The sequence below is a fragment of the Centroberyx gerrardi genome, chromosome 10, assembly GCF_048128805.1.
Source record: "Centroberyx gerrardi isolate f3 chromosome 10, fCenGer3.hap1.cur.20231027, whole genome shotgun sequence".
Lineage (NCBI taxonomy): Eukaryota > Metazoa > Chordata > Actinopteri > Beryciformes > Berycidae > Centroberyx > Centroberyx gerrardi.
Window position 1 is genome coordinate 25,170,169 of NC_136006.1, and position 15,881 is coordinate 25,186,049.

General features: G+C 42.1%; 2 protein-coding genes across 2 annotated transcripts; one reads left to right on the plus strand and one right to left on the minus strand.

Annotated features, from left to right (window-relative positions):
• The first annotated feature begins 2,998 nt into the window (after nucleotides 1-2,998).
• Nucleotides 2,999-6,903, plus strand: serp2 (stress-associated endoplasmic reticulum protein family member 2). The gene is made up of 3 exons (XM_071895821.1): nucleotides 2,999-3,082; nucleotides 6,141-6,213; nucleotides 6,863-6,903. Exons 1-3 carry the CDS (start codon nucleotides 2,999-3,001, stop codon nucleotides 6,901-6,903), a joined length of 198 nt encoding a protein of 65 aa, XP_071751922.1.
• Nucleotides 6,904-10,930: 4,027 nt separating this feature from the next.
• On the minus strand, nucleotides 10,931-15,419 carry LOC139908931 (TSC22 domain family protein 1-like). Its single transcript, XM_071895811.2, has 3 exons — nucleotides 15,142-15,419; nucleotides 14,461-14,512; nucleotides 10,931-12,642 (listed from the first exon to the last, which is right to left on the minus strand). The coding sequence occupies exons 1-3, from the start codon at nucleotides 15,270-15,272 to the stop codon at nucleotides 12,379-12,381; spliced, it is 447 nt and encodes a 148-aa protein (XP_071751912.1). The 5' UTR covers nucleotides 15,273-15,419; the 3' UTR covers nucleotides 10,931-12,378.
• Nucleotides 15,420-15,881: the final 462 nt, after the last annotated feature.

The window sequence follows — 15,881 nt, forward strand, 5'->3', positions numbered from 1 at the left end:
GAGATGTAGATAAAGAGAAGCAGACATGTTAGAGAATGATTTGATTTTCGTTTTTTCTTTATAGTGCATGGAATAGAATGAGAGATGCAAATCCTTCTCATAACATCGAGTGACATCTCTCTCTCTCTCTGTCTCTCAATCATTCTGTTCATCTCTGCTTGTCCTTGCTTTAGGCTGACACTCTTCTCCATTACAGTAGAGTTGTAGGACACACACACACACACACACACACACACACACACACACACACAGTGGAGACCCTCGGGAGGGGAGAGAGGGAAGCTTGAAATCCAGGTCATGCTATGCCGGTGACTTTGAACGCAGAAGGACATTTGATCTACAGCCAGCACTTCTGTTTACACCCTCACAGCACTACAGACTCTCTCTCTCTCTCTCTCTCTCTCTCTCTCTCTCTCTCTCTCTCTCTCTCTCTCTCTCTCTCTCTCTCTCTCTCTCTCTCTCTCTCTCTCTCTCTCTCTCTCTCGATTTAATGAAGCACAGAAGAGTAGTGATAATGTTGGTAATAGTAATTGTCCAGCTCAGTGGTTGTAATTACCAGACCAGGGACTAATCACTCAATTTACTGCCCACATTGGGAGCAAAACAAAATGAATGAGCTGTTTGGTTGCACCACGCTCGCTGCTGAGCAGGACGAACACGACAACATGCCTTCACATTAGGGAATACACAGCATGAAGGGCTGCAATAAGGCAAAATGAGATTAGATTAGATGAAACTTTATTGATCCCTGTGGGGAATGGGCTTGTTGCAGCTGCAGGTGGCAATAGATACAGCAGGGGAAAATGTAAGCATACAAATAGAGATAGATAAAATAAGGAATAAAAACAATAACAAGGTTGTCACTTGGACAAGTTTCAAGTCAGTTTGGTGAATTTAAAGGACTAAAAATTGGACTTGAATTAAAAAAAAATCAAGTACTTTTAAAGTCATCCATTCGTTTTCAAAAACATTCAAGGCCGTATTTTATTTTTCTCAAATCTATAAACTTTCAAGGCTTTTTAAGGCCCATGGGAGCCCAGCAATAAAAAGCAATAAAAATAGAATAGAAACAATTGTGGTTATATTAACATTTATACATGTTCAGCAGACTCTATGAATGCCATAAATGGGAAAGAGCATGGATTACTGACGTGTGTGGTTTTACTTACAGACATTACTAACAGTATTGATTGCCTACAGCATATAGAATAGACCTACATACTATACATACGTAACAGTAACAATCATTATTGTGAATCCAAATGAATCATCATGAGTCGGCAATTAAGACTATAGTACAGTCAGCCTTCTCTTCTTCTCTCCCCCTTTCTCCGCTCCTCTTCTTCTCTTCTTATTCTCTCCCCTGGCAGATTTTGCTGTGCAACCCTACCTCCCACCCCCCACACCACCACACACACACACACATACACACACACATACACACCCCTTGATGCAGTTGCTAGGCAACCTCTGCTCTTATTAAAGGAAGTTCCACTAAATGCTACTGCTCCTGCATTCTCTCTTTCTCTCTCTCTCTCTCTCTCTCTCTCTCTCTCTCTCTCTCTGCCATCCATCTCTCTAAGCAGCCAGCTAAATTCTCAGATTGAGTAGATGATGTAATGCAGACTAATTCGGCTGTAACTGACGCTGCAGATTCAGAAACCTCTGCATATTACCAATAGTTAAAAACCATCATGTCCATGGCTGTCAGTTGGGTATGGCAAGTTGTGGCCGCTCTCCATATCCTAGCCTGAGTCCAAATTTGATCTTGAAGAGCAAAGATCAAACAGAAATCGACAGAATTCTATAATTGGGGGGGAAAAAAACACAGAATATTCTTGAACCTTTATTGAACCTTGAACCTTTAACCTCGGGAAGAGAATAACTTGTTGACCATTTCCTCACATTTACCTCAACGAAAAATCACTGTAACATTCCTGTAATAATCCTATAAGACCTCTGTAGACTACTATCTGTCCTAAAAGTTTACCAAATATCCCAGTAAATGTCCCAGTGTGGGACAAATTACTTACTGCTAGAAGGAGTTTACTGGAAGGAAAAGCCTTTGAAAGGCTAATGTTGCTCAAGTATTACCTTTAAATTCATGCGGTTTTAAAATTAGTCACTTTTTTTAAAGGAATGTTAATGATAAAGTTCATATTTCATTGATTTGACATTGTTAAGATTTGAATGGAATCGAATGTAGTTTTGTATTCATGCATTTAGTAAAATAATGTAATTGATTTTTCTAAACTAAAGAAATAATTGAATTTACTGCATATCAGTAATCTACTGTACTACAGTAATACTCAACAATAATTGCAGTAAGTTTCTCACTGTAAAACAGAATAAGGACTTAGTTACAAAACTGGCAACACTGTTGCTAGCAAATTACTGTAAAACTGTAAGGGCTTAGTTACATTACTTTTTTGCTGTTATATTGGTATAGTATGCTTATAAACTGTATTATAGTAATAGAGTTGAAGACCTGGTCTTTCGGTTATATTTTACATTGTTTCAAATGGAATCAATCAGAAACCATTAACGGTAACTGGGTGCGCACGCCAGTTCCATAGAGGCGCGATGCTGGCCGCGCGCAGCAGGTGCAAAGGAGCGAGGTGTGTCAAGCTGCCAGAATGAAGCATGCAACTTCCGGCCATAACCTTCAAGATAAAAGTTTTGACCGTGTTACGAAGTTTTTAAGACGTGAGAAAAGAATAAATGAAAATGCAATTGCTGTATTTTATAAAAGGTCATTTTTCAACATAAATTCAGAGCCACGTCAGTCACTCAAAATAAACCTCCACTAAAATGCCATGAATTGTCAAAAGTGAAATATTTTACGCTCTTATTTTTAAGGTAAAGTCAGGTAGCTTCCGGTTTTATTCTAGCAAACTGTGGCTGGCTTGACGCAGGGTGCCGTCGTCAGCCTGCAGCATCCGAAAACAACGGGCTAAGTGGCGATAATTAATCCGGAGTATTATTACCGTTCCGGAAGATGGTGGCCAAACAGAGGATCCGCATGGCCAACGAGAAACACAGCAAGAACATCACACAGAGAGGCAACGTAGCCAAGACGCTGGTGAGCCGCTGTCTGACCAGAGAGATGCAAGCATGACAGGAGCCCTGATACGAGACGTCCACTGTAGTATGGAGAGAACATGATGCCAATCTGGCCGTTTAATGTTTCCTTGCTTATCGGCAAACGTACATATCTCCTACAACATGACTTAAGATGTTTCCTGAAGCGTTATGGTCTTCTGGTACTTTCGGCATATATTATAGTCCACCAAGAGCACTTTATTTCAAGAAAATCTCAATTTTTAGAATTGGTTGACACTGCTCCTTACCGCCCTCCACGGTGTGTTTTGGTGGGAGAAGACTCTGGGAATAACAGGTGAAGCAATTGTAAAGGTTGGGATTTGAATGAAATTACTGCTGAATGGTGTATTTGATTTATGCCGAACTGAAGAGAGGATCTTATTGATTAATGCAAGGTCTTAAGTCATTTATTACCAGGTATGTGCCTTTGCTGACAAGCAAGACTGCATAAAAATGCGAGATTTTTTAATTGAGTTTGGTGTGAATGTTATGTCCATACAGGAGTGAGTGCAACGTGTCGGGGCTAGCTAGCATGACATGGGTATTTTCTCCTATTCATCCTTTCAAACAGCTGCATGATAGGTTTTTCTTTTTAGTCATACATTAATTTTACATGTAGCGTGGTTGTGATGATGGAGATGATGGTTATTCGCCTCACATCGCTCATGCTGCTGCTGTCTTAACCAGGGGATCTCAAACGTTTCCATGTCACGGACCCTCAAATAGACACACGTTAGACCCCCATTTGATCAGATTTAGTCTCAGAGAGCCACAGGGGAGGATTACTGTTGTTGATTTAGTATTGAATTGTAGAACTGTCTACAGTGTATCTGGGGAGATATTGAGAGTGACTTATGATGAGAATAGTCCTACCTGTACATTCTGTAATTGGGATGATTTCTAGTGAATTAAACATTAGTGACATTAAACTCTTCCTCATTTTGCTGAGGACCCCCTGGAACCCCCTCAAGGACCCCCGGGTGTCCCTGGACCCCGCTTTGAGAATCACTGGCCTAAGTGATATAAAGGCTACCAGTTTCCAATTGATAATGAAAGATGAAGCTGAGTTACGCCCCAATGAATACTTGAGTACAATCCCCATGTCTCTCCTCCTTTGAAGCCCATGTGTGTTGTGATGTAACTTGGGCTGCACCGGCCAGTCATACCTGTCACTCATCAGTCAGATGGAGATGTGCAGACAGTTAGGCTTTACCATGAACTTTTCAGTCCATACAAGTATCTGTGGTGAATCTGTGACCTCGTGCCTGGATTACCAACAGGGTGTACAGGGCATATTCCCTGTGTCCCGGGACCCCCAAGCACCCCGAAAGCACTGGGTTTGCATCCATTTGTAGTTTAATTGTAAATTTGCACTCTCGTACAAATTTGCATTCTGTCTCAGCTGTCTTTAATAGTTGTACACTGAGCAGTTTTTGTATCATTTCATTAGTGTACCAGATACTGTGGGCACTTAACTGGGTGGGTACTAGGAATTTTTTGTCCCCAATACCAATCCCGGTTGTTAAATATTGAGTATGTGCCGATACCGAGTACTGATCCAGTATTTTTGTAATTAATTGAAAAATGTTTATTTTTTATGTAATTATACAGCTGCACATCCTCTATTGCTTGCAGCTTGGGCCCAGACTTCTTCTGAGCTGTCTGTGACAACTTGTAGTCCTTCGACTGATGTTTCCTCAAGTGTCCAGTGAAATTAGTGCTGTTGTAATTAGCTCTGCTGCTGCCACCCCTCATTTCCATCAGTAGAATCATGCTCAGTGTGCACATTTTAACACTTTCAGTTATTTTTGGTCCGCGTAACAGCCAGCGGCCGTTCATGACATCATTCAAGCCGACTTCAAGTCAAATTGGCCATTGAAGCAGATTAGTCGATCATATGACAGACTTGCTTTAGAGTTAAAGGATAAGTTCGGCGATTTTGGACCTATATATAATTTGTACTATTGGTACTATAAGTACTACAGGTATGTAAGAGACAAATCATATATAGGTCCAAAATCGCCAAACTTGTCGTACCAATTGAAATCAAACAACTTGGAACGCACTCAAGCTGCTATGAGCGCCGATGGGAAAAAACAAGGAAAACTGAGGGAGCATTGGATTGTTATTATAATTACTCTGAGGACTGAAAACAGGGAAAGCATTGAGTGAGAGATCATGTGTTTATGGGATGGGCAGTATTATGCTGTACACACATCACATCATCATCCCAGGTAAAGAGGAGACTGGTTGTGACCTGTTTCATGCAGAGGATTTCCTTCTGTTTCTCTCTCTCTGACACTAAAGGGGGTTAAACAGTTGGTTAAAGATCAGATATTGAGGAAAAGTGGGCGCTGTTCATCTTGTTTCCTTCTTTCCCTCTTTGAGATAAGTTACAGACATGCTGCTGTTACCGTATAAAGAAAACAAACACGTTCCCAGCATCATTTAGCTCATCACTGTGTCATTGTCCATAGCGGCCTCCCTCACCAGCAGCAGGCAAACGTGGAGCCTGTCCAAGCGCATGATATCATCTTGTGGTGCCGATGGTCGCTCTGGAATCGGTCTAAACCGCCGACTCGTGCTTTTCCACTCATCTTTTTCACATGAGCCACACTGTGTTCGAGTCTGAGAAGAACGGCTACATGCTAACGGTGCAGATTTCGGTTTATAATTAGACTCTCGCGTTTGTTCAGTAGGCTACGGCCGCAAAGTTGTTATTGTGAGGGCTTTGGCAGACGGCGGCATAACAGCTTACCTCACTGGGAAGCTCGCCGTCTTCTGCCCCATGTTGTCGGGGTGGAAGGTAAGGCAAGAAACAACAGAGAGTCTAATGACACGCTGCCGAAAATAGGTGGCGGCAGGATGAAGAGAAAGGGCGACCCAAGCAAAAACCTGCCCAGTGTCAAAACAGCTTTACTTTTGCTCTGCAGCATCTGGCACAGTTCTGTAGCTGCAATCATACTGACGTGTGCGTGTGTGTGTGTGTGTGTGTGTGTGTGTGTGTGTGTGTGTGTGTCTGTCTGTCTTTCCCATAGCGACCACAGGAGGAGAAGTATCCAGTGGGGCCCTGGCTGCTGGCCCTCTTTGTATTTGTTGTGTGTGGATCAGGTAAATACCTCTTATATCTAGAGCCATGTGTGTGTATGTGTGTGTGTGTGTGTGTGTGTGTGTGTGTGAGAGAGTGAGAGAGAGAGAGTGAGTGAGAGAGAGTGAGAGAGAGAGAGAGAGTGAGTGAGAGAGAGAGAGGGGCCAATGAAGGCTATCTGCGGTTCCTTAAAAAGTCTAAATCGAAGGCCTTAAAAGCCTTAAAATGTCTTAAATACAGTTATAAGGGGTCTTATTTTTTTCACAATGCAGTGACAGGTTTCTTTGTGCTGCATGTCCACTCTTAGATTAATAGAGAACAGGGTTAGTAGTACAATATGCGTCCTATCTGCATGACATACTTTTTCTTACTCTGCCCATTTATAGTTTCAGAGCTTACATTAGCTGTGCTCAATCAACCAGCTTGCTTTCTTACTTTTGCTTGTTAAATTGGCCTTAAAGTCAATTCCAGGCAGCATTAAAAAAGTCCAGTCAAGTTTCTTTGTATAGCCTTTAATCACAGTTACACTCTCAAAGGGCTTCACATTATGAAACAGTAAGTGGAAACGATTGAAAAAGATCTTAAATTTGAAATTTGAAACCGGCAGATACCCTGCCATGCTTTTGTCACTCCAGGTCGCTCCCTGACCAGAGCCGTTCTGTGCGATTTCAGCCATATTTCAGATCATCCAGAGCATCCGGATGGGAATGTGATCCGGAGGGAGGCTCCATGCTCTCCCTTCCCCCCCTCGCCCCCTCACTGAGCCTGGGTAGCTCACCTCTGCACACACCCCCTCGCCCCCCTCCAGAGGCCCGGAGAGCGACGAGGAACGCCTCGGATCCACCAGACCTCAGAGGAGAGGAGCGTCCCCGCCCCCCCGCCCCCCTCCCCCCCCGCCGCCGCCGCCGCCACCAGCCCTCCATCCTGCCATCCCTCCTCCTCCTCCTCCTCGTCTTCCTCCCCTCGATCAGCGTTTACAGTGTTGCAGACTGTGGGACTGACAGCTTTTCTATGGACAGTCTAAAACCACGCCGGCTGGAGAAAGTGTCTGTCTTTATCATTCACTTGGCTCGTACCTGTGTCTGTGTGTGTGTGTGTGTGAATGTGTGAGACTCTTAATGAGAGGGTGTGTGTGCGGTCAATGATGTGACTCCTGCTGACAATGTGCCATACTAGTCTGTTTCAGTATTTGTCTGTGTTGCGTGAGAAGAATCTTTTTTCAAATAAATGTGAAGAGCATTTAGGAAGCGCCTGGTTTCACTTCTGCTTTTGTCCCGCTACAATCTCTGTGCTGATCAACGCACACACACACCGGCTTTTGTAGCCGTGAGAGTGTGTGTGAAAGCTTTTTTTAAATTTTATGACCTCTGAGAAAAAGGCAGATCACATCCTGAAAAAGTCTGAAAATGTTTTGAATATTTACTATCGAACATGATCAGCTTTTTTTGGCTGGTTTTTCTTCTCATTTTGCCATTTTCACATTCAGTTCAGTGGCGATATTGGCCTTATATTTCATTCTAACTAGAATTAAAAAGTCTTTATCTAGCTTGATGAAACATACAGACACTTTGTGAAAGACGGCTCATCACACCATGTTACTTTATGTTTTGTGCTCCTTACATCAAGTTATGCATCTCTGTGCGTTGGCCTTGGATACAAGCCGTTTCTGAATGGCAAAATACCAGCATTGTGAAGTGGTTTTTGTCCACAGATTGAACTCTGGTCATTTTTGAAGTGGTTTGTAGTGTTAAGCAGCTATTCTGTTAGGTGTCCATCTATCCCTATTGGTCAGCTTCAACTTGCGACCACTGTTCCTCTTTGCTGATGCAGTTTTCCTGTGTTTGGAATACATAATTCCCCTTGTCACATTCAATCATTTTGCAGTTTCTGTGACTGATGCATCTGCAATCCAGCCACCTCCTGTTTGGTCTCATTGGATTTCTCTCATATAAAAGTGATGACTGTCAGACCTTTTTAAATCTGACACATACTGCTAATTGATAATCAACTTAATATGACTCACCTGTGTGGCTGCCTTTGATTGTGATTTAGTTGCTTCACAGTTTAATTCTTTTTCATGTAGTTTCCTCCTGTGTGCCAGTGTTACTGTCTGATCTTTCAGCAGTTCTCCACTCAGATGTTTCCAGCTCAACATGTGTCTCCTCCACATGCGCTCTCCTCTACAAACATCACTTCAGCCCGACATGATCAACATGTTCTTCAGGCTGCTGATGTGCTGCTCTCACCCTGACCCCACACACAACACACACACTTACTGCCATTCACTATCTCTTCCTTCAACGACTCAGATGATGAAGCAGAGGGTCAGGTGAAGGTCTGTGTGTTCAACTCTCCTGTTGACTGAAAAGAGGATACAGATTGTGGCTCATGCTGTGTGAAGCTGTGATGTTAGAGGTGGCACAAACAGTTGATGGAAATCAGTCATAGGAGAGGAAACAATTTTTCCATGTCCATTATTAGATCCCCCCTATCCTCTCTCTCCATCTCTGCATCAGCATGATGTGCCAATGTTAAGAAGACGTCTTCCTTTACTGAAGCACACTGTGAGAAGACTCATCTCCAGAGGTCAATACTCTGCCATATACTGTATCTAAGCCACACTATCTAAGATGAGATAAAACGAAGAAGAAATATTATTGATCCTTGAAGGGAAATCGGGTTGTTGCAGCAGCAAATAGTAAGATCCAGCAAAGAAAATTCAAGTATAAACATAAAAATAGAATAGAACAAGAATATAGCAAATTTACAACCCACAATTTCAGTACAAATGGGAAGCATGGTAAAAGTATGGATTGCAGCCAGTAATGTGCAAGACTCAGAGCGTCAAGGAGGAAAACCTCTAATGTAACTGTGATGTTCTACACTCAAATCTGGCCTGTGACCTTTGTTGCTTGTCATCCCTTCTCTCCCATATTTTCTGTCTCTCTTCTCTTCACTAAAAGGGCACTTCTCCAGAAATGCTAAGGGGGGCGGGGGGAGGGGGGCTTGATTGTCTCCTGGTAAGAAGTTTTTTCTGCTTCTAAAAACTCATTTTTAGTGACTTCCTTACAGTGACATGTACACTTTCAAGGGAGGAAATGCCATATACTTGCATTCCAGACTTCTCACTGAGATTAATATGCAATCCAATCTAAAAATTACAGGCATGAAATTAAATGCAATGTGAAATGAAAAGACTTTGATGTATCAAATAGGACCCTACCAAAGTAGTGTTTGTTTAACAAAATTACCATTAGTTTCCATTTTCTGGCAAAAAATATGTTTCTATACAAGATAAGCAAGAAATCAGTATCAGTATTTCTGAATGATGTCACTTGGCTTATGCAAAGCAGCTAGAGTTGGTATTCAGTAACTGAAATTTACACTCAATCCACAAGTTGCACTGTTTTATCAGTAAGAGTTTCAGTAAGGCTTACTGTTTTATCAGTAAGGCTCAACTGTTTTTGCCCTGAAGAATTCCAGCATCAGGCTGCTGAAAATCACTTTATTGACAGTTTGACATGCTATTTTAATTTTGTTAACTGTGTGAAAATTGGACAAGACAAATATGGAGAGGATGGAAATATTTCTGTGGCCTTAAATGCTCCCTGCTGACTAATGGAAGTTGTTGAAGAGAGGTGAGCCATGTGTTTATGTCTCTGCCAGCATGACTTCATACACACATTGCCACAAGTTAAAGTGAGTTTGCTGTACTGCTTCTTCTAAACACAGACGTCACTGGCTGTTATCCTACAATGTTACAGCCAGAGCTCAATGCATACAGTCTAAACAATCACATGACATATTTGATGAGGGAGTTTGTGATTGACTGGACACTATTGGTATAGTATTATGGCAGAATTGTTTTATTGGTGTGTGGTGTTTTGCAGAGTATTTTATGTATAATGGATCTATATAACATCTGTCAGTTAACATCTAAATCCTTTGTTGTGTTTTAAGTGATTGGGTTTAAGATGCCTTTATAATAGCACTTAAACTAAGCTGCCTTAAATGAATATGTCAACACAATGTAAATTAGATGCTGTAACATGTTTTAATGAATGGGCCTGCTTTAGCTCTCCTGCATAACATTCTAAGGTTAGGAATGATTCATCTGGTGTGGATGGATTTTACTCCACAGCTTCAGGTTTGTCAGTCTGTAAAACCTGCAGTGAAACCTGCCTCACTGCCTTAAGGAGCTGCTAACACACCTAAAAGAATTTCATTAGTGTCACTTTTAATGGAGAGTTTAGTCTAAATGCTGTTTCAGAGGCTTTTCCATCCCAACAAGATTAACATTCTGGGGGAAACACTGAATCCTTGTCATTTTTGGGTACAAAATTAGTCAGATTTTAACATATTCAGTTTCAGCACAGATCAGCTGGTGGCAGCTTCAATCCAAACACATCATGATTGGCTTTCAAAAATCCCTAATGTTTGGTCCCTACTGCTAACCAAAGGGTTCAAAAACAACTTAGTAGGCAATCATTAACCCCCAGTGAACAAAACCCCTGAAGCAGAGAGGAATTCAACTGCAGACCAACTCCACATACCAAGCCTGCAGCAAGCAGCATGATCCTACATGTGACTGGAGGAGCAAACAGCCAATCAGCATCCGGAGGCTTGTTGCTCATTTGCGTGGTCGCACCCACTGGACTGAGACCGCCAGTTACCCACCATCAAACCAGTCATCAGGAAGGATGTAAAAAAAGATCATGGTGAGCAAGTAGTTATTCTTCCTTAAGCATTTTTATTGAAAGTTGTGAAGTGCAGCTGTCAAGTGCAATTGTGTTATGTATGTTACAATTTCTCATCTGGTTTCTGAGGAAACATGCACAGAACATGAGCATACAACTGATACATAGAATGCAAAAAAAAAAACATCTTCAGAGTTTGTTTTCATGGTATTCAGAGTAAGTGTTAAGTTTTTAAGAGTTTGATCATCCGGGAGTACCTCACTGTCAAAGAATAAGATGGGGGGGAAAAAATCACAAGGGTGCAATACTTCAGAAAAGAAATTCAAGTGAAAAATGGTTTTACAGTAAGAGTTAATGTTGCAGCAGGGGATATGGACACCATTGTTGCCTGTCTGTTGTCAGTTAAATAACCTCAACTCCTGTAGATCTCCATAGTCCTGAAATACAGCATTAAAAATAGACGACACAGACCGGGCAGCACCAGCACATTACCGGCCCGCCCGCTTCAATCTGTGCGACCTAGATAGCATCTGTTGTTGTTTTTCCTCTTTTCTCACTATTTTACACAGTACTTACACTATACAGAAATATACATCATCTTCTGCCCATCAAACTTTTGGGGAAAAAACACAAAATGCAGCTTAGCCCAATGTCTCAACCCTGCTTAAGAGTATTTCATAAACATGCCACTGCAGGGTTGAGAAAACAGCAATGATGAGCTTTGTCCAGGGCAAATGAGGAGCTCGAAACTTAAATACTGAAAATATAAGAATATCATCATCATCATCATCTCCTTAATAAACCGAGTTTGTTTTACCCCCCTTCAGCCCCCAGTTAAAATAATGTGGTCAATGCTGCCAAGTGTTGTGTTCGAACCACCTCCAGTTCCCTGGTCGCTCTACATCCCCCCACATACCCCATGCCAGATGGGGACTTTGTGATGATAATAATAATTGCTCACATTCTTTATTTGTCACGCAGTTAGGCTTTTCTCTCCCACGTCTCTCAACCTGTAACTTTAGCATCTAGCCTTGAGAGAGAACCGATTTTATTTACATTACATAATTCAGCAAAGCATGGCGACAACCAGTACAATCCTCCGCCTCCTACTCTTCATCACCATCATCAATTAAATCGACATCACTTGAAATCCATTGACACAGGCACAGTGATTTTTTTTTTTCTGTAGTCGAGTATAATGTCGCCACTGATTAGTTGTTTTTGTTTCTTCTTCGTAAGACATTCTAGTTGATATGTCCAAGGGTTATTTGGCAAAAGTTCATTCATTCATTCTCCTCCGACACCGACCCGTCAGGATTGTCTCCTTTCACTGTGCCTTAAAGCACCACACCGGCTGCGTCCTTCTGAGAGTTAAATATGTGCAAATTCTTGTCTTAACAGCGTAGCCTCCCGCTGTAGGAGGCATGGTTTAGCTCTGCTGCCGTAGCAGAATTCAGAAAGCTGTCAGTCAGTCTGTGTGGCCGGGCCGGGCTACGCCGAGGGGCCGGAGCTGTGCGAGACGGGCTGGGCGAGGGCGGCGGTGCTCTGGGGCCCCGGGGTGGCGGCGACGGCCGGGGGGGAGCCGGTCTGGACCTGGGCCTGGAACTGGGCCATCTGCTCCGGGCTGGCCAGCGTCTTCAGCAGGGTGTTCTCCTGCTCCAGCTGAGAGTTGCGCTCTATCAGCTCCTTGATCTGCTCCTTCAAGACCTCCACCTCCTCCCGAACCGCATACATCAGGTGGCTCTTCACCAGGTCCTGACAGACAGAGAGAGAGAGATGGGGGTTGGAATCAATCACCAATATCAAATCAACAACGCTTGCAAAATAAACAAATACTAAAATCAAGCACTAACATGATAACTAATTATGTTGAACTACACATAAGATACATCCCATCACTGTTAGGTTTTCGAAAACCTTGTATCTCCAAAATGTCAGGTTCTCAGGTAATAAAAAATAAAAACAGCCATTTTAAAGCTTGACCACCATGCATTTCTGAGCTTATCCATTGTGGTTTTGAAAATAATTTCCTAAATACCAAGGGTGGAGGAATTTTCCCAACCCATAGAGTACCACCTAATCCTTCAACATAAGTTCAAAGATAAAAAAAAAAAAAAAAAAAAATTGGAGTTACAAGGTTTTCACATGACAATAGTGATATGGGAATGTGACAAATGGGTTACACTGCCTGACCTAGTAACCAAGAACAATATGAAACAGTTCGCTATTATTTTCAAATTTGGATTTGTGTGAGTAAAGGTTGACGCTAGTCCAGACATCGGTTGTTTAAGATTAGATAAAGCTTTGATGATTCTTGTGAGGAAATTGGGTCATTTCAGCAACAAATAGTAATAATAGGATGCAGAAAAGAAAAAAAACCCAAAATAGAATATTGCATTTATATTTCCATTTACATAGCTGAATATATCTGCTATATTCCCCTGAATACAGTAAATACCCCCTATTTAACATAACAATCAACAACTTCAATACTAACCTGTTGGGTATTAATGAAATGTATAAAAAAATGCAAAATAACATCCAAAGAACATATTGAAACAAAGAAAAAAAAAAGTGTACAATATGATATTATACAAAAAAAAAATGTTGGGTATATGTAGAATTAAAAAAGTGAAAATGTATTAAATACAAAGATATATGCAATATATAACCGCTACGAATATTAAAACATAGTGAAAACAAAAACGTGAGTAGTTCAGTCTATGAATATTCCCAGGCTTCCTACTCTTCACTCACGCTGCCTTACGTCATTAACCCTGCCCATATTTAAGTCTCAGCCAATCAGAGGCCGAGATATTTATAACCAGCTGTCGGAGCCTCACAGTTTGCCTAGCAACAGAGTCGACAGCAACAACAACAGTGAAACAGAAAATAAAACCGCTAGTTCTGGGACTTTCCACGAACAAAAAGGCGTGTATTTCAAATAATTACTTTGGTAACATGGGAAAGGGAGTCTGTTTACGTGCTAAAACATTTATTACACCATTCAAAAAGATGTATAATTTTCAACACACTCCTGTTGTCCCAAGCTAGACACACGGGATGAGTTGAGTTGGAAGTAACGCAGCCTTTTTAAGACTGTAGGCCTACTGTAAGTTACTTTTACAGTAGCGCAAACGAAATATTGTGCCTGGATCAGGATTTACAGTTAATTTCTGAATGTTGAAAGCAAAGTCCAACACCAAGTATCATTCCCCAACACCGCCGAAGTATACAGTAGCTTAAATACTGTTGCTCTGTTACCCAAGTATCAAGTGACGATCTCTACTATAACTTGTCCTATGGTCCCAATACATAAACATGGACAGGGACAATGCACAAATACATTTAGGCTATGGTAAAATGACACAAAGGGCTATGAGCGTGTGAAGGAACGTAACATGCTCACACATTTCAGCGCTGTAATGTTATGTAACCCATGTACTCTCTTGCCTGATGCAATCCTATCATTCAAACGATCATCCACTGCATTGTATTATTAGGATCATACATGTCATTGTGGCTGACATGTTCCACAGTTTGTTAATGTAGAGAAAAAAATTGAAAACTCACCATTGCTTGTTCAATCTTGTTGTCTATGGCCACAACACTGGCTCCTGACGAACTGCAAAAGAACAAAAGAACACATTATTAATATATTTTAAACCAATCCTGGCAACCGATTAAAAACCATACCAGGCCTGAGCCTACGGCAAACCTCCAGTTCTCCGTGAATTTCGCCACAGGAATAATGGAACCATCTATTGAAATTTAGGCCGTAAGAGGAAGCCTCTGGAAATTTCGACAAAATCTTCAAAATCGACAATACCGCTTTATTCTTCATTTTTTTTTTTTTTTTAACAATTGTTTTTAACAAGCGTGCCCTTTCTCAGTAAACGATCCGGCAACTGCAACCTCTGTATGTGTGTGTGCGTGTGTGTGCGTGTGTATATGTGTGTAATACTGTAGCATCCATCCACTGAAGCTGCCAATGCCAGCCAGCTCAGCCCTCCATCACACACACAGCAGTGACATTACTCGTCATTCTAACACAGACTGCAACATCATCTACTGCCGTTGCTGAACATAGAGATAATACGTGCAGTCATGGAGCCAGAATATGAGCTGCTGCTGTCGGCTATCAGACAGTGAGCCCAGGCGCGGGACTGCGGGCAGAATGCAGAGGAGCTGAGCTGGCTCTCATCAGAGGACAGCGGCTCGTGCAGAGCCAGCAGAGCTCAATCACATATTTACCTATTGTCAAGCTTGACGTGCGAGCTGTCGGCGCCCAGTAACGAAGACAGAAACGATATGGAGAAATTTCTCAGATGGCAGACGCCTAGATCCATGGCCACGGTGTAGCACGGCGTATTCATGCTATTCATATTTATATGTCCGTCCGTCAACAACAGCCTTGTCCCGACTCAACCTCCACGCGGCCAGCTCCTCGATCCACATCCACACGCGCTCTGTCCGGTGGAGCTCGTGCACCGACCGCCGCGATACAAAACACAATCCAAGGTCAGCTCATCTCCGCGCTACACAAAATCTGCAGCCCGGGACAAACCAGTATAATTTATCCAGGAAAAACAGGGGAGGTCGGTTCCTATTGGCCGAGACAGGGGCGATTTGAATAATTTATTCAGGAACGCCCCCACCTGCCGCTCAGCTGACGTGGTTTTTGCATAAAATATTCAGGCAGCCGAAAGGAGGGGGATGAAACCGGGAAAAACCGGATGGAAGGGAGGAAGAGGGGACTAAGAAAAGGCTGTACAAAAACACATAGGCAAGGAATGAACGTCTATTGAGTATGGCAAGATGTAGCACTTTATCTTTACTGGGACAGCGCACATTCATCAGCATTTGTGTAAATGTGACAATATTGGTCAGCTGGCTGGTTATACACTGGGTATGACCACCATTAATGTCATTTGCCATACCTTTGCCTAAGTGACTGCAAATTTAATGTTATTGTTTTTATTGTTATAAGGAGA